General features: G+C 39.7%; 1 protein-coding gene across 3 annotated transcripts in view; it reads left to right on the plus strand.

The window, feature by feature from the left end:
- The window catches only part of Znf75a (zinc finger protein 75A), a 60,566-nt gene that overhangs the window by 16,009 nt on the left and 24,425 nt on the right, over positions 1-20,132 (plus strand). For 2 of the 3 annotated variants that reach the window (XM_013065549.3, XM_087202987.1), the window contains exon 7: positions 18,132-19,635. In XM_013065549.3, the coding sequence (XP_012921003.1) occupies positions 18,132-18,274 (143 nt within the window). In that variant the 3' untranslated portion in view covers positions 18,275-19,635. Of the gene's footprint in view, positions 1-18,131; positions 19,636-20,132 lie in introns of those variants that run through there. The other variant, XR_015447960.1, reaches the window with a different exon arrangement.

Genomic DNA, 20,132 nt, shown 5'->3' on the forward strand with positions numbered 1-20,132 from the left:
CTCATAGAACATATTTAGGTAAGTGCAAAGGAATTGAAATTATCCCCTGAATATTATCAGACCATAGTGCGATGAATTGGAGATCAATAGCAAAAGAAACTACAAAAATTTCATAAACACATGGAAATTGAACACTTCTGAATAACCAGTGAGTCACAGAGGAAATTAAAGAAGAAATCAGACAGTTCCTTCAAATAAATGACAATGATGGTACAACATATCAGAATCTACAGGACACAATGATAGTCTTACAAGGGAAATTCATAGCAGTGAATACTCATATTAGGAAAACAGAGTAAGCCCAACTAAACAACTTGATGTTGAACCTCAAGCTTCTAGAAAAAGAAGAGCAGGACAAACCCAAAGCCCATAGAAAGGAGGAAATTATAAAGATCAGGGCAGAAATCAATGCAATGGAGACTAAAAAAACAATACAAAAAATCAATGAAGCCAAGAGTTGGTTCTTCGAAAGAATAAACAAAATCGACAAACTCTTAGCCAGCCTTATCAGAGAAAGGAAAGACAAGGCCAAAATCCATGCAATTCAGAATGAAAAGGGTGAAATTACAACAGACCCAGCAGAAATCCAGAGGATCATCAATATCTACTTCGAGAACCTATATGCCAATAAGATGGAAAACAGAAGAAATGGACAGATTCCTAGACACATATGAATTACCAAAGTTGAATGAAGACCTAAAAATTCTAAACAACCCAATATCAATCAAAGAAATTGAAAATGTAATTAAAAACTTACCAACTAAGAAAAGCCTGGGTCCTGATGGCTTCACTCCTGAATTCTACAAAACATTTAGAGAGGAACTACTGCCATTACTGTTTAAACTCTTCAGTGAATTTGGAAGGGAAGCAATACTCCCAAATTCATTCCTGGAAGCAAGCATCACCTTGATCCCCAAAGCAGAGAAAGACCCAACAGAAAAAGAGAACTATAGGCCAATCTCACTAATGAACATAGATGCAAAAATCCTTACTAAGATACTGGCAAATAGAATGCAGAAGATCATCAAGAATATCATACATGGGGCTGGGGATTTAAGCTCAGTGGTTTTGCCCCCTGATGCGCAAGTGCAAATACCTGAGTTCAATCCCCATTACCAAAAAAAAAAAAAAAAAAAGAGGATCATACACCCTGACCAAGTGGGATTCATCCCAAGGAGGTGGGGATGGTTCAACATATGCAAATCAATCAATGTAATACACTATATCAACAGAGCCAAGGACAAAAACCATATGATCATCTCAATAGATGCAGAAAAAGCATTTGACAAAATCCAATATGCATTTATAAAAACCCTACAAAAAATTGGAATACATGGTCTCTACCTCAATCTGATAAAAGCCATCTATGAAAAACCAACAGCCAATATCATACTAAATGGTTAAAAACTGAAATCCTTCACACTAAAATCAGGAACGAGACAAGGATGTCCACTATCACCACTCCTGTTCAATATAATTTTGGAAACAGCCATGGCAATTAGACAAGAGAAAGAAATAAAAGGAATAAAAATAGGAAATGAAAAATTGTCAATATTTGCAGATGACATGATACTCTACATAGAAGGCCCCACAAACTCCACCAAAAGTCTTCTAGACTTAATAACTAAATTCAGTAAAGTAGCTGGGTACAAGGTCAACACAAAAATCAATAGCTTTCCTTTACACGAACAACAGACTCACTGAGATTCCTTTCACAATAGCATCCAAAAAACTGCAATACCTAGGAATCAACCTAGCAAAGGAAAGCAAAGACCTTTTCTCTAAAAACTATAGCACTCTGAAAAGAGAGATTGAAAATGATATCAGAAAATGGAAAGACATCCCTTGCTCCTGGGTAGGAAGAATCAACATAGTGAAAATGGCCATACTTCCAAAACTGCTATATAGATTCAGTGCAATCCCAATTGATATCCCAGCAGCATACTTCATGGACCTTGAGAAAACAACCCAAAAATTCATTTGGAACAAGAAGAGACCCAGAATAGCAAAAGCAATTCTGGGTAACTTCTGTATTACAACCCCCAACTTGAAACTATGCTACAAAGCTACTGTGATAAAAACAGCATGGTACTGGCAAAGAAACAGACCTGAGGACCAGTGGAACAGATTAGAAGATGCAGAAACAACGCCAGACACACTCAGCCATCCCATCTTTGACAAAAGAGCCAACACCCTTGCTGGAGGAAAGGTAGCCTCTAATAAATGGTGCTGGAGAAATTGGGTTTCAGCTTGCCAAAGACTAAAACTAGACCTATATCTCTCACCATGCACTCAACTAAAATCAAAATGGATTAAAGATCTAAATATTAAAACAGAAACACTGAACCGGCTGGAACAGAGGTTAGGTAGAACTCTTGAAGACATTGGTGTAGGAAAAGATTTTATGAACAAAACCTCAGTTGCTCGTGAACTAGCTCAAACAATCAACAAGTGGGATCTCTTATTAAAAAGCTTGTACACAACAAGAGAAACCACCAGCAGTGTGAAGAGACAACCCACGATGTGGGAAACAATTTTCACCAAGTGTCCCTCAGACAAAGGTCTAATATCTGGAATCTATAAAGAACTTAAAAAAATAAGACCTCCCAAATATAAAGACCCAATCCAGAAATGGGTATCTGAAATGAACAGACATTTCTCACACAAAGAAGTAGAAATGGTAAATATGTGAAAAAATGTTCAACATCACTGGTCATTCGAGAGATGCAAATGGAAACAACGCTGAGATTCCACCTCACCCCAGAAAGAATGGCTGCTATCAAGAAATCAACCAATCAAACATAATATGAAATAGGAAGAAATGGTGCAAAGGGGAAAGGGAAGGGGGAGGGGGAGGGGAAAGGAAAGAAGGGAATGGAATTAATATGAGAAAATGAAAAAAAAGGAAACAAAGTCTTTGTAAATAGGGAGGGATGGAGGGGTTGAAGGGAGGGTAGGGGAAGCGGTAAAAAATAAGAACCAAGAGAGTATGTAAAGGTGCAAATTGCCAATGACGAATGTCATTATATTGTATACCTAAAATGTACCAATAAAAGGTTATACAGTTTTAAAAAACCAAACCAAAACAAAAAAAGTGCACAGCTCAAGGAGCCTCCCAGGGAGAGGGCCCCTCAGGGATCTTCTTGCCCTCAGTGAAAGACATGGGAGGTGGACTAAGGTTCTGAGCTCTACCAGGAAATGCACACCCCGCTTCTTACCCAGGCTGCCAGCTGCATCAACTACCAAACCCATTTGCTCTTCTTTGTACCTTTAGAAGTCCCAACAGTTTCTGCTTATATTGTTTGACCAACTAGTTGAAGTGAGCTTCTGCATTATTTGCCTTAGTTTTTGTTTTTGTTTTTTTCCCTAGGAAGCTGCTTGGACAACAACTACTGTTTCTCTTGCTTCCGTCACTTTATATGGGGCTTTGGCTTCTTGGGAGGGGGGGACTTCACTTTGCCTTTGTCTTGCAACCTAATTTGGAGCCCTCGGTGAGGGGATCACCATGACCTTTCTTTTTTTTTTACTGGGCAGCTTCACGTGCTCTACTTCAGCCTTGGCCTGGAACCCTGTCCATGAGGTGGAACCCAGCTTCCCCTTCTGTGCTAGGGGCCCTTGATTTGATCCTGTGTGTGGTTTTGATCCTGTGTGTTGCTTTCTGTTGCTTCTCTTTTCCAGGCTTTTTCCTCCTTTTAAGGCTCACTGGTTACAGGCTTTGATTCCATTTTTTTTGCAGGCTACACCAGCACCTTAGTTCCTTCATTTTAAGTTTCCTTCAATCTTCCAAAGAGAACTCCACTATTGGTCTTTTCTGAGGCCCAAAGATTTCTGGATTGTTGTTGGTGTGGTGGAGAGCTCTCAGTGCTTGTGCTCCTGGAACTCAGCTAAGGCCCTTCATATTCCCATGAACTCCTCTAAGGTCTTGGGTTGTCTTCCTTGCCTGAAGAGCACAGGTTCAGCGACGGCTGTGGCAGAGCTCCAGCTGGAGGCACGCCATCCAGTCCCAGTGGAATAGGAATTTGGGGAGAGGAGGCTTCATTTCCTCCCATGTTACTGGAACTCCACCCACCCCCTTAGCCATTGAGAGCCTTCTTGGGTATAGGCAGAAGTCTTCTGCAGGCCTTGCACAAACTGATGATCATTTTGTGCCATTCGTATGTCTTACTGTTTTGTAGTTATGAGAACTGAACCCAGAGCCTTCCAAATACTAGACAGGTGCTACATCCCCAGCTTTTAGGGGTTTTTTGTGTTTGTTTTTGTTTTTTTGGTACCAGGGATCGAACTCGGGTCCTTGCATTTGCGAGGTGGGCAGCCAAACCACTGAGCTAAATCCCCAGTCCCTTTATTTTAGTTTTAGTTTTGAAACAGGTTCTTGCTAAGTTGCTCAGGCTTCCCTCAAACTTGTAATCCCTCAGCCTCAGCTGCCTGAATAGCTGAGTGTATGCCACTATACCCAGCCATACTGGTCACTTTTTTTTTTTGTTTGAGACAGAGTCTCACTGTAGTTCAGGCTGGCCTTGAACTCAGTGAGGCCCAGGCTGGCCTCGAACTCATGGTGAACCTCCTGCCTCAGCCTCCCAAGTGCTGGGATTACAAGCATGAGCCACCATGCCCAGCTCATACTGGTCTGTTTTATAGTTTCTTGTGTAGATTTTCTGAGACACTGAATCATCTACCAAACTTGGGACTGTATATGTGTAGATTTCCTTTGTGGATAAATTGTCCAATGGGCAATGTTATGGAGGCAATATTGAAATACTTTCTGTGGTCATACATCAATAAGTATTCTGTCCTGTATGATTCATCAAACTCCTGAAGGTTACCAAATACAATTTCTACATTTATGTCCTGTGAAAAGAAGCTAGTTCATGCATTGTGTTTCAGATTTAGGAAAACTATCAGAATTATTTAGTTTTACCATAGTTTGAATGATGAATCTCAAGTTGCACCAATCTCATCACTATTACAAAAAAATAAGCCTTATAATGTTTGGATATAATGCTCCTTTAAGAAAAAACTTAGTAGGACAGTTACTGTTGATTTTTTAAAACTAATAAAAACCAGGGCCAGGGATTTAGCTCAGTGGTTTCACCGCTGGCTGTGCAAGCACAAGGACCCGAGTTCAATCCCCAGCACCAAAAAAAACCTAATAAAGACAATATTCCCAAGGCTGGCGATTTGGCTCGGTGGCACCGTGCCTGGCTTATAAACACAAGGTCCTGAGTTCGATTCCCAGTACCAAAAACCCCCAAAAACTGCAACCAAAAACCCCACAATATTCCCAGTGTCATAATTTCATACCAGGCATCTGCCCATGACTTACACAAACAACAGAATGGTTTCAAGCATTGGAAACCATAAAGTAAAAGATCTTCAGTTTCACAAAGATAAAAATGATATATTTTTAATGTTAGAAAAAATGTGTTAAAATATTTTACAGCATTTTGAATAATAGTTTCCAACACAGAAAAGTTAGGAAATTTTTTAAAAAGATTCCTTCCTGTCACTATGGTAACTAAGCCTTATCTAGGTTGAAAACTACCCTCCTTAAAGGAGAACCACATATTTCCAGTCTTAATTTGAGTTAGGAGAGCTCCTACAATCTTCTCTTGAATCTTTCCAAGGTCCCTACATTTTAAAATCTAAACTTCACAAGGCCCATCCCTAACAATCTTAACCCAGTAACTCCTGCTTCCCTTGTCTTTTCCTCTTGTACAAGTAAGTCCATCTGCTCTTTTTCTGAACACTGTATTTATTCCTTTCATAGCATGTTTCAACAACTTAGAATTAATTGCTTTGTTTATTTGTTTTTGTCTCTCCATCTCCCATTCGAATGTGAACTTCAGGAGGACAACATTTTGTCCATCTTTGCAGCCTTGTAACCCCAGGGTTCTAAGTTTTTTCTGTTTGACAGATAAAAACTTATCTATGAGGTTTTATCTGTCAAACAGAAAAAATGGCCACAGTCACCCAAGCATCAGCTTCAGTTGCTCAGGGATCTCGCTTCTTCAAGCATCTGTTGGTAAACAGAGATGTGATGGCTATGAGTAGTACTGGTCTTGCAGTTCAGCAGGAGAAATGGAAGAGAAGAGCAAAGTTCCTGTGAAGGAGCTCACTAAAAATTCATGTTAGGGACATAAATTTCTAAGGCCATCATTTCAGCTGTATGAGCATTCAAGCCTAGAGTTTGGGAGTTTATTCTGAAAAAGACCAGATTCCATGTACACCCTGGGAAAAGCGTTTCCACCCAGGTTTTCTTTTCTGCCAGCACCCATCTCCACAATGTCTGCTGCTCAGGACATAACAGTAGCAGACCTGAATGTTCATGCAGACCTAGGGGCTTGTATGCACTTGACATCTCTCCTCCTGCTGAGATTCTCAACATTGAGACTACACGAGGATCTGGAAAAAGCTGTAGAAATCTAGTTCCTTTGGTGAGACCTAAACTGGTACTCAGAGTAACACTATGAGATGTACAGAAGCATATTAAGAAAAACATTCCACACCCAGGGAAATTTGGTTAAGATGGGTTAGATGAGGACAATGTTTTTTGTTTTTTTGTTTTTTTATACACCTATTGTCTATTTTGATACCCTCTTTTCTGAGTTTAAAGTTAATTTTATTGGTACATTTTAGGTATACAATATAACATTCATCATTGGAGATTTGTACCTTTACAAAATATATCTTGATTCTTATTTTTCCCCCTTCCCTTGCCCTCCCTCAGCCCCTCCACCCCTCCCTATTTACAAAGGCTTCATTTCCATTTTTTCATTTTCTCATGTTAATTCCATTTCCCTCTTTCCTTTCCCCTACCCCTCCCACTTCCCTTTCCCCTTTGCACCATTTCTTCCTATTTCATATTATCTGTTATACATTTTGATCCTTATTTACACTTTTGAGAAATTTTTTTTTTTTGGTACGGGGATCGAACTCGGATCCTTTTGCTTGCAAGGCAGGCAGTGGAACCACTGAACTAAATCCCCGGCCCTGACAATGTTTTTCTAATAGAGAGATTTCTCAGACCATTTGTATTTAAATGTACAATATAAAATTCAAAGGGGAAAGGAGAGTGTAAGTATGCTCTATTTGCTGGCCTTATTTGACTGTTAGGATGTGTGTGTTTGTGACATCTTACACCTTTCAGAACATTTCATGAAGCACCATTTTGAGCAAATACTAGCCTTGTTATTACTTTAATCAATACAGGGAACAGAAAACCACCGACTCAGCAGAACAAAACTAAATCCTACATCACCTGATGCAATGAAATGCCCTTTCTTCCACACCACACAGCCGCTCAGGTGATAGCACAGCCATTACTGTTTCACAGAAAGTAGAAGCTTCAGGATATTCTAGAAAGAGACAATAAGGATTACAATTCTATGAACCCCAACAGAATGAATCCACCAAGCAAGGAAAGAAATTAAATAGAAAAGGAAAGAAGGAAGCCAACAGCAGGAAAATAACATAACAGAGATAAGACAATACATATCAGCTATAACCAGCAATGTTAATGGTCTCCATTCGCCAATCAAAAGAAATAGACTGTCAGAATGGATCAAGAAGCAAGATCCAACAATACACTGCATACAAGATACACATTTAATTGAAAAACAAATTCATAGACTGAAAGTCAAGGGATGGAAAACAATATTCCATGGACTGCAGACGGGCGGGTCTGCCCACACCCTACCGAGGTCCCCAGTCGCGCGGAACACACGCCGAATCAGCCCGCTGCAGACAGGCAGGTCTGTGCACGCCCTACCGAGGTCCTGAGTCACGCAGAAGACGCCGAGTCACCCCACTGCAGACAGGCAGCCACCTGATTCCACATTACCAAGGCCCAGAGGACACCAGACCACCAGACCAAGGTACTGAGTCCCACTGTTCCCGGCCCAGAGGTAGGGCCTTCTGAGCGGTCGTCCCACTGCTCCTGGTCCAGAGGAAGGGGCTTCCCGGTCACCATCCCTCCCGCTGCTCCCAGCCCAGAGGAAAGGGCTTTTGGGCCACCTTCTGTCCCGCCGCTCCTGGCCCAGAGGAAGGGGCTTCCGGGCCACCATCCCTCCCACTGCTCCCGGCCCAGAGGGAGGGGCTTCTGAGCCACCATCCCACTGCTCCTGGTCCAGAGGAAGGGGTTTCCCGGCTACCATTCCTCCCACTGCTCCCAGCCCACAGGAAAGGGCTTTTGGGTCACCATCCCTACCGCTGCTCCCGGCCCCTGTCCCACCTCACCCAGCTCAGAGGAGGTAATCCGTGCAGGCGCTAACAGCCCCCCACCCCAGTCGAAATGAGAAAACACATAAATAAGTCTCAAAACCAGACTTCCAGTTCACCTACAGCAACCCCAAAGGGAAATGAGATGGAACCCTCTGATACTCAACCACCTGGACCCACTGAACTGGCAACAAAAGGGGATCTGGAAAAAATGAAATCAGAAATAATTTCTCAGATAACAGGAGAAATTGTGCCCCTAGTACAAGACATGATTAATAAATCTAGAGAGGAGCTCAGGAACATGATGGAATCCCAACATAGGAAACAAATGGAATCCATAAAACAGATGCAAATAGATTTCCAGGACATGAAAAACTCCATTGAAAGTCTACACAGCAGAATGAGCCAGTGTGAGGACAGAATTTCAGATATAGAAGATAAGATTGCAATTAGTGACCAGGAAAAGAAAAATTGCTTCAAAATTATAAGGGAACATGAGAAATCAATCCAGCAGCTGCTAGATGATGCAAAAAAGAATAACATAAGACTGATTGGGCTCAATGCAGAAACAGGAGAGAGTGCAGATGACATAAAAAAAATCTCTTCACAGAAATAATGGCAGAAAACTTCCCAAGTAGGGGAGAAGAGCTTGACATACAGATAAGTGAGGCATATAGGACTCCAAATAGCCTTGATCAAAAAAAAAATCTACACATAGGCATATAATTGTTAGGATTCCAGAAACCCAACAGAAGAACAAAGTTCTACAAGCAGTTAGAGAAAAGAAACAAATCACATACAAAGGAAAGCCCATCAGAATCACAGCAGACTTCTCAACACAAACCATCGAGGCAAGAAGAGCTTGGAGTGACATATTCCAAGCCCTAAAAGAAAACAGCCTCCAGCCCAGATTGATGTACCCTGCAAAACTATCTTTCAAAATGGATGGAGAAATAAGATACTTTCATGACAAAGAGCACCTTAGGAACTTCGTGAATACCAAACCAGCACTCCAAAGAATTTTACACAATAGCCTAGGAACAGACATTGAGGATCACAACCCCAGGAAACAAATCAGGATGAACCCATCTGGCATGACAAGAAATTAAATGTAAAGGGGGAGAACCCGACAAAAAGAAACAGTCATGGCAATGACAAGTCAATATGTTTCAGTTATAACCATCAATGTTAATGGTCTCAGTTCACCAATCAAAAGAAATAGACTGGCAGAATGGGTCAAGAAGCAAAATCCAACAATATGCTGCATACAAGAAACACACTTATTTCAAAAGGAAACTCATAGACTGAAAGTTAAAGGGTGGAAAACAATACTGCATGTGACAGGAACCCGAAAAAAAACAGGAGTACCTCTCCTCTTTACAGAGCAAGTAGATTTCAAACCAACACTGATTAAGAGAGACGAAGAAGGACACTACATCCTTGTAAAGGGAAGAATCCAAGAGGAAGAGATGACAATCATAAATATCTATGCACCAAACACTAGTGCGCCCAACTATATAAAACAAATACTAACAGACATGAAAAGCCATATATGCACGAATACAATTGTAGTGGGGGACCTCAACACCCCACTGTCACAAATAGATAGATCAACTAGACTAAAAATAAGTAATGAAATACTAGAACTCAATCGAACTCTTGAACAAATGAACTTAACAGATGTTTACAGAGTCTTCCACCCCACAAAATCAGAATACACATTCTTCTCAGCTGCATATGGGTCATTCTCCAAAATAGACCACATACTCACACATAGAACATGTTTAAGTAAGTGCAAAGGAATTGAAGTCATCCCCTGTATATTATCAGACCATAGTGCGATGAAATTGGAGCTCCATAGCAAAAGAAACTCAAAAAATTTCATAAACACGTGGAAATTGAACAACACACTTCTGAATAACCAATGGGTCACAGAGGAAATTAAAGAAGAAATCAGACAGTTCCTTCAATTAAATGACAATGACAGTACAACATATCAGAATCTATGGGACACAATGAAAGCAGTCTTATGAGGGAAATTCATAGCAGTGAATACGCATATTAGGAAAACAGTACGAGCCCAATTAAACAACCTCATGCTGAACCTCAAGCTTCTAGAAAAAGAAGACCAGGACAACCCCAAAGCTCATACAAGGGAAGAAATTATAAAGATCAGAGGAGAAATCAATGTAATGGAGACTAAGAGAACGATACAAAAAATCAATGAAGCCAAGAGTTGGTTCTTTGAAAGAATCAACAAAATTGATAAACCCTTAGCCAACCTTGTCAGAAAAAGGAAAGAAAAGGCCCAAATCCATGCAATTAGGAATGAAAAGGGTGAAACTACAACAGACCCAGCAGAAATCCAGATGCTTATCAATACCTACTTCCAGAACCTATACGCCGATAAGATGGACAACACAGAAGAAATGGACAGATTCCTAGATACATATGAATTACCAAAGTTGAATGAAGAAGACCTAAAAATTCTGAACCCAATATCAACCAATGAAATTGAAAATGTAATTAAAAACTTATCACCTAAGAAAAGCCCGGGCCCTGATGGCTTCACTGCTGAATTCTACAAGACATTTAGAGAGGAACTGCTGCCGCTACTGTTTAAACTCTTCAATGAAATTGAAAGGGAAGCAATACTCCCAAATTCATTCCTGGAAGCAAGCATCACCTTGATCCCCAAAGCAGAGAAAGACCCAACTGAAAAAGAGAACTATAGGCCAATCTCACTAATGAACATAGATGCAAAAATCCTTAATAAGATACTGGCAAACAATGCAGAAGATCATCAAGAAGATCATACACCCTGATCAAGTGGGATTCATCCCAGGGATGCAGGGATGGTTCAATATACGAAAGTCAATTAATGTAATACACTATATCAATAGAGCCAAGGACAAAAACCATATGATTATCTCCATAGACACAGAAAAAGCATTTGACAAAATCCAACATGCATTTATGATAAAAACCCTACAAAAAATTGGAATAGATGGTCTCTACCTCAAACTGATAGAAGCCATCTATGAAAAACCAACAGCCAATATCATACTAAATGGTCAAAAACTGAAATCCTTCACACTAAAATCAGGAACGAGACAAGGATGTCCACTATCACCACTCTTGTTCAATATAGTTCTGGAAACATTAGCCACGGCAGTTAGACAAGAGAAAGAAATAAAAGGAATAAAGATAGGAAATGAAGAAGTCAAATTGTCATTATTTGCAGATGACATGATACTCTATATAGAAGACCCCAAGAACTCCACCAAAAGTCTTATAGACTTAAGAACCAAATTCAGTCAAGTAGCTGATTACAAGGTCAACACACAAAAATCAATAGCTTTCCTCTACACAAATGACAGACTCACTGAAAGAGAAATAGGGCAAATAATTCCTTTCACAATAGCATCCAAAAAACTGCAATACCTAGGAATCATCCTAACGAAAGAAATCAAAGACCTCTTCTCTGAAAACTATGGCACTCTCAAAAGAGAGATTGAAGATGATATCAGGAAATGGACAGACATCCCCTGCTCCTGGGTAGGAAGGATTAATATAGTGAAAATGGCCATACTTCCAAAACTGATATATAGATTTAATGCAATTCCAATTGAGATCCCAGCAGCATACTTCATAGACCTCGAGAAAACAATCCAAAAATTCATTTGGAGCAAGAAGAGACCCAGAATAGCAAAAGCAATTCTAGGTAACAGAGACATGGCAGGGGGTATCACAATCCCCAACCTGCAACTCTACTACAAAGCTACTGTGATAAAAACAGCATGGTACTGGCAAAGAAACAGGCCTGAGGACCAGTGGAACAGATTAGAAGATGCAGAAACAACGCCAGACACACTCAGCCATCTCATCTTCAACAAAGGAACCAAACACCCCCACTGGAGTATATCTTTATAGCCTCTTTAATAAATGGTGCTGGAAAAATTGGGCTTCAACTTGCCAAAGATTAAAACTAGACCTGTATCTCTCACCATGCAGTAAACTAAAATCAAAATGGATTAAAGATCTAAATATTAAAATAGAAACTCTGAACCAGTTGGAACAGAGGTTAGGTAGAACCCTTGAAGACATCGGTATAGGAAAAGATTTTATGAACAAAACCTCAGTTGCCCGTGAACTAGCACAAACAATCAACAAATGGGATCTCTTCTTATTAAAAAGCTTCTGCACAGCAAGAGAAACCACCAGCAGTGTGAAGAGACAACCCATAATGTGGGAAAAAACCTTCACCTGCTCTTCCTCAGACAAAGGTCTACTATCTCGAATCTATAAAGAACTTAAAAAGATCAGACCTCCCAAATTTAAAGACCCAATCCAAAAATGGGCATCTGAAATGAACAGACATTTCTCAGACAAAGAAGTAGAAATAGCAAATAAATACATGAAAAAATGTTCAATGTCATTGGTCATTTGAGAGATGCAAATGAAAACAACGCTGAGATTCCACTTCACTCCAGAAAGAATGGCTGCTATCATGAAATCAACCAATAACAAATGCTGGCAGGGCTGTGGGGAAAGAGGAACCCTGCTTCACTGCTGGTGGGAGTGTAGACTGGTGCAAGCACTGTGGAAATCAGTATGGAGATACCTCAAAGAACTAGGACTAGAAATCCCATTTGACCCCGCTATTCCACTGCTGGGGATCTTCCCCAAAGAATTAAAAGAATCATACCACAGTAATATATGTGCACCCATGTTCATAGCAGCGCAGTTTGTAATAGCTAAAACTTGGAAACAGCCCAAATGCCCATCAACTGGAGACTGGATAAAGAAAATGTGGGGTTTTTTTATAAAATGGAGTACTACTCAGCCATAAAAATTGGAAATTAGAGACATTTATAGCTAAGTGGATGCACATTGAGGCAATACTCTTAAGTGACATAAATAGGACACAGATGTGTAAATACCGAATAGTTTCTCTGGTGTGAGAAACTGAAAGTGTAAATAAGGACTAAATGTATAATAGGTCATGTGAAATAGGAAGAAAAGGGGCAAAGGGGAAGGAAGTGGGAAGGCTAAGGGAAAGGATAGACGGGAATGGGATTAATATGAGAAAATGGAAAAATAGGAACAAAATTTTTGTAAATAGGGCTGGAGGGGTTGAAGGTAGGGCTGGGCAAGGGTGAAAAACAAGAACCAAGAGAGACTATGTAAAGGTGCAAATTTCCAATGATGAATGTCATTATATTGTATGCCTAAAATGTACCAATTATTAGAATGAATAATCGATACTGTAAAATAGGAATAAAAGGTCCACAGGGGTAGGGGTAGTGGGAGGCACAGGGGAAAGGAAAGAAGGGAAAGGAAAAAATGAGGAGAAATGGAAAAAATGGAAATAAAGTCTTTGTAAATAGGGAAGGGTGGAGGGCGTGAAGGGAGTGCTAGGAATGGGGAAAAAATAAGAACCAAGATGCATTATATAAAGGTACAATTCCCAATGAGAAATATAATTGTGTTGTATACCTACAATGTACCAATAAAAGAATTTAATACAAAAAAACCACAAAACAATATTCCATGTGACAGAAACCCAGAAAACAGGAGAGGTAGGTATTCTATTTGCAGATAATGTGGATTTCAAGCCAAGACTGATTAAGAGAGACAAAAGGTCACTACATCCTGGTAAAGGGAACAATCCTAGAGGAAAATATAACAATCATAAATATATGTGCACCAAATAGTGCACCCAACTATACAAAACAAATATAAATTGACATGAAAAATTATATATGCACTAATAACAGTTGTAATGAGGGACCTCAATACCCCACTGTCACAAATAGACAATTCAACTAGACAAAAAATCAACAAGGAAATATTAGAATTGAACCAAAGTTTTGAATAAATGGACTTAGTAGATGTCTACAGACTGTTCCACCCCACAACATAAGAATACACATTCTTCTCAGCTACACATGGGACTTTCTCCAAAATAGACCATATACTAGATCATAGAACATGCTTAAGTAAATGCAAAGGAATTGAAATAATCCCATGCATATTATCAGGCCATAGTGCAATGAAATTGGAAATCAACAACAAAAGAAACCACAAGAATTCCATAAACACATGGAAATTAATAACACCCTCCTGAACAATAGTGGGTCACAGATGAAATTAAATAAGAAATCAGACAGACCCGGGCATTTAGCTCAGTGGTGCCGCTGCCTGCCTTGCAAGCACAAGGTCCCAAGTTAGATCCCCAGTACCAAAAAAAAAAAAAAAGCAGCAGAAGAAATCAGACAATTTCTATAATAACAGTACAACATACTGGAACTTATGGGACACAGTGGAAGCAGTTTTAGGAGGGAAATTTATAGCAGTGAATTCCCATATCAGGAAAACAGAGCAGGCTCAAATAAACAACCTAATGTTGAACCTTAAGCTTTGAGTAAAAGAAGAGCAAGTCATGCCCAAAGTTCATACGAGGGAGGAAATTATAAAAATCAGAGTAGAAATTAATGCAATGAAGACCAAAAAAAAAAGACTCAATGAATCAAAGAGTTGGTTCTTTGAAAGAATAAATGAAATTGACAAACCCTTAGCCAGTCTTATGAAAAAAAAGGAAAGAGGGCCAGGGATTTAGCTCAGTGATGCCACCGCCTGCCTCACAAGCGTAAGGTTCCTGAGTTTGATCCCCAGTACCAAAAAACCCCAAAAAACAAAGCAAAACAAGGAAAGAAAAGACTCAAATTCATGCAATTAGGAATGAAAAGGGTAAAATTACAACAGACCCTGCAGATATCCACAATATCATCAATACCTACTTTGAGAACCTGTATTCTAATAAGATGAAAAATACAGAAGAAATGGACAGATTCCTAGATACATATGAATTACTAAAACTGAATCAAGAAGATATAAAATTCCAAATCAATATCAACAATAAAATTGAAGATGTAATTAAAAACCTACCAATAAAGAAAACCCCAGGCCCTGATGGATTCTCTACAAAAAATTTAAAGAAGACCTAATGCTGCTACTTCTCAAACTTTTTAATGAAATTGAAAGGGAAGTAATACTCCCAAATTCATTCCAGGAAGCAAGCATTACCCTGATACCAAAACCACAGAAGGATCCAACCAAAAAAGAATTACAGACTAAACTCCCTAACTGAACATAGATGCAAAAATGCTGAATAAGATACTGGCAAACAATGCAGCAAATCATCAAGAAGGTTATACACCATGACCAAGTTGGATTCATCCCAGAGATGCAGGGATGGTTCAACATATGCAAATCAATAAATATAATACACTATATTAACAGAGCCAAGGACAAAAACTATATGATACTCTCAATAGATGCAGAAAAAGCATTTTGCAAGGTCCAACACCCATTCATGATTAAAACCCTGTAGAAAATTGGTATAGATGGTCTTTAACTCAATTTTATAAAAGCCATCTAGGGCCAGGGATTTAGCTCAGTGGTTTTGTCACCTGCTGCACAAGTGCAAGGACCTGAGTTTGATCCCCGGTACCCCCCCACACACACCAAAAGCCATCTATGACAAACCAACAGCCAACATGGACTAAAACTGAAAGCTTTCACTCTAAAACCAGAAACAAAACAAGGATGTCCACTATCACCACTCCTATTCAATATAGTTCTGGAAACACTAGCCAGAGCAATTAGACAAGAGAAAGAAATAAAAGGAATAAGGATAGGAAAGGAAGAAGTTAAATTATCATTATTTTCAGATGACAGGATACCCTACATAGAAGACCCAAAAAACTTCACCAAAAGACTTTTAGATTTGATAGTCAAATTCAGTGGGGTAGATGGATACCAAGTCAGCAGTCAAAAGTCAATAGCCTGGGCCAGTGATTTAGCTCAGTGGCACTGTGCCCACCTCACAAGCTCAAAAAGGTCCTGAGTTTGATCTTTGGTACTGGGGAGGGAAAAGTCAGTTGCCTTCCTATACATGAATAATGGACTCAGGGAGTGAGAAATTAGAGAAACAATCCCTTTCCCAATACCATACAAAAAAATGAAATACCTAGGAATCAGTCTCACAAAGGAAGTAAAAGTACATTGAAAACTACACTACTCTGAAAAAGGAAATTGAAAATATCAGAAAATGAAAAGATATCCCTTTTTCTTGGGTAGGAAGAACTAATATAGTGAAAATGGCCATACTTCCCAAATTGTTATACAGATTCAATCCAATCTCAATAAAAATTCCAACAGCATATCTCACAGAATTAGAAAAAACAACCCTAAAATCCATTTGGAAAGACCTAGAATAGCAAAGGCAATTGTGGGCAACAAAGCCAAAGCAAGGAGTATCACAGTCCCTGACTTTAAATTATATCACAAAGCTATGGTGGTAAAAACAGCAAGGTATTGGCAAAAGAACAGATGGGAGGATCAATGTAACAGACTAGAAAATGCAAAAACAACTCCAGACATACTCAACCACCTTATCTTTGACAAAGGAGCCAAACACCTTCACTGAAAGAAAGATAGCCTCTTTAATAAATGGTTCTGGAAAAACTGGCTTTCCACATGCCAGAGATTGAAACTAGACCCATATCTTTCACCACACACTAACCTAAAATTGAAATGGATCAAAGATCTAAATGTTAAAATGGAAACATTAAATCTGCTGGAAAAAAGAATAGGTAGAACGTTTGAGGACATAGGAGTAGAGAAAGACTTCATGAACAAAATCCGGACTGCATGGGAAATACTACAAAGAATCAACAACTGGGACCTCATCTTACTGAGAAGCTTTTGCACAGCAAGAGAAACTGCCAACAGAGTGAAGAGACAACCCACACAGTGGGAAATTTTTTTTACCAGGTATTCAAATAAAGGACCATTATCTGGAATATATAAAAAACTCAAAAAATCAAATCCACCCCCCCAATTTAAAGACCAAATCCAAAAAATGGGCATCTGAAATGAAAAGACATTTCTCAGATGAAGAATTAGAAATGGCAAATAAATATATGAAAAAAAGTTCAGCATCACTGATCATTCATGAAATGCAAATTAAAACAACACTGAGATTCTATCTCACTCCAGAGAGAATGGCTGTTACCAAGAAATCAACCAATAACAAATGCTGGAGGGGCTGTGGGGAAAAAGGAACACTTCTCCACTGCTGGTAGGAGTGTAGACTGGTGCATCCATTGTGGAAATCAGAGTGGAGATTTCTCAAGAAACTAAAACTAGAGGTTCCATTTGACCCAGCTATACCTCCTCCTGGTATCTTCCCAAAAGAATTAAAAGCATCATAGCACACTGATATATGCACATCCATGTTTATAGCAGCACAGTTTGTAATAGCTAAATCTTGGAAACAGCCCAAATGCCCATCCACAGACAAGTTGATAAAGAAGATGTGGGGTTTTTTTATGCAATGGAGTACCTCTCTGCCATAAAGAAGCATGAGCTTCAGACATTTGTAGCTAAATGGATGCACCTTGAGACCATTGGTACTAGGGACTGAACTCGGCACCTTGTGCTTGCGAGGCAGGCGGCAGAACCACTGAGCTAAATGTCTGGCCCGAGACCATACTCTTAAGTGAAATAAATCAGACACACATATTTAAATACTACATTGTTTCTGTTGTGTGAGAAACCGTAAGTGGAAATAAGGACTGAAATGTATAATGGATGTTGGGAAATGTTGGGAAGGAAGTGTTCAAATGGGAAGGGGAATAAGGGAGGAGGGAAGGAGAAAGGAAGGAAGGTACAAGAAAAAAGTGAAAATGAAAAAATGGAAACAAAGCTTCTGTACATAGGGAAGGGAGCGGGGAAATGGGGTAAAATAAAATTTATTTTTTTAAAAAAGAAGTACTACCTCTACTTCTGTCCTCTGGAAGAGATTTTAAAGAACTAGTATATTTTCTTCCTTAAATACTTGGTAGATAATCCGCCCGAGACGTGGGAGACCCGAGCCAGCTCCGTGACAGTTCGTCGGCCGCCATGTCAGCAAGTGGAGCGAGAAGCGCACCCGGCGCCCGGTGGTAGCCCAGCCGGTGCCTCAGATTCCCAGATGATGCATCTTTAATACAAGAAAAGATACTAAGTGCAGCCACACATGCTGTTGGTGATGAAGAGATTGCCGAAGTCAATGCTAATGATCAACCAGAAGCCCCAAAGCTAGCTCCGCAGTCTCTGTTCTCACTCATGCGAGGTGAAGTTGAGCAGTTGGATTCAAGGGCGCTTCCCCTCTGCCTTCACCAGGTACTACATTAAACCCTCCACTTTCAACCTCACTGAAACTCTGGTACCAGTGTTTGGAATCCTCTAAAATCCAGATCGTCTGAGATCATCTGAAATTCATAAAGAATCCCAAAATTGTTTCTATCCCACCCATTGTTTTGTGAGCTCAGGAGATGACGACCCTGGACCAGGGCTGTGGAAAATTTGACATAGCACTAAACTGATGGCCATACCTTGGCCTTAGAGAATCAATAGTTTGGATAATAAATAGCTCATTCCTTTTCTTCAGTGTACAGATAGGAGACTGAGTAGCAAGAGCTTAGTAAGCACCAACTATGTGCCAAAAACAATGCTAGACACTGGGGAAACAAGATGATGAACAGAGTGTGTCCTTAAGAGAGCCACTGTGGAGTAGGAGAAACCATGATATAAATCCATGAGTGTCGAATTCTGTAGGAAGAGTCAGGAGATATCTGTTTGGGGTTCAGTGGCATGAAATGGAAGATGAACTTTGTCCTGTAAGCTTGAGGGAAGAGAAGGTGGCTCTTGGGTTGTACAGGAAGACTAGATGCTCACCATACAGCACAGGGAGCTAGTACCCAAAGAGACGTTTGGAAGGGACATTGTTAGAGATTAAGAAGGAAAGAGACAAGAGTCAAGATTCCATAGCTCGTGACCTGAAGGCCTTAGTCTGAGGACCTGGGAATTTTAACGATGAGAATTTTTCTGAATAAAAACTTAGTATCATTGAGCTATATCCCGAGCTCCTCAGAGCCCAATCTGAATTTTAGAAACATAATTTTTCCAGGTGGGTATGGTAGCATGTGCCTTTAATGCTAGTATTCTGGGAGACTGAGTCAGGAGGGTTGTGGGTTACTTAGTGATTTAGTGAGGCCTTATCTCAAAATTTAAAAAAAAAATCATGAAAGTGTGGGAGATGTAGCTCAGTGCCCAGGACCTTAAAAAAAAAAAGTAACTCATCAGTGATGGGAAGATAAGGGGAAGATATTGAGCCTGGCGCCTGGAGAGTGGGAAGCCTTCAGCACAGTGAAATAAGAAGCCTTATCCTAAGAGCTAATTCAGGAACAGTTAAAACTGCATTTGTAAGATGCATTTTATTTCCACTTAAAATGAAAATAATTTGTACTTGAGAATAAAGATCAACTTTTTTATTTCACCCCTCAAAAAAATACTTGGTAGAATTCACCAATGACTATGTCTGGTCCTGGTTTTTTCTGTTTTGGAAATTTATTAATTATTAATTCGATTTATTTAATAGGTAGAGGCCTATTGAGCGAGACTATTCCACAGGTGGTTTTGATTCCCCTCATGGCAAACAACTTCCACCAGTTCCTAATTCTCTTGATGACAGTCCCTCTTTCCTATACTAGTGGTGGTGAACCTATGGCACATGTGCCACAGTAAGCATGCAGAACTCTGTCAACATGTGAGCCAAGTTGTCCCAGCAGCCAAGCATGGGATAACAGGTTTTTTTTTTTCTAAACTAAAATCTCAATATTCGTGTTTAATTGCAGTGTTGGCACTTTGTAATTAATAAGTGGGTTTAGGGTTGAAGTTTGGGCACTCAGTCTCTAAGAGGTTCACCTTCACTGTCCTGTACCATTTCCTTGATGTGCATAAAGTCACTGAAAATTTCATTTCACTAATGCAGGACTGTACAGGAATCTGCACATTGACACCCT

Source organism: Heterocephalus glaber, unplaced genomic scaffold, assembly GCF_053883595.1.
Source record: "Heterocephalus glaber isolate CG9 unplaced genomic scaffold, H.glaber_assembly_v1.0 deba00001781, whole genome shotgun sequence".
In the NCBI taxonomy this organism is placed as follows: domain Eukaryota; kingdom Metazoa; phylum Chordata; class Mammalia; order Rodentia; family Bathyergidae; genus Heterocephalus; species Heterocephalus glaber.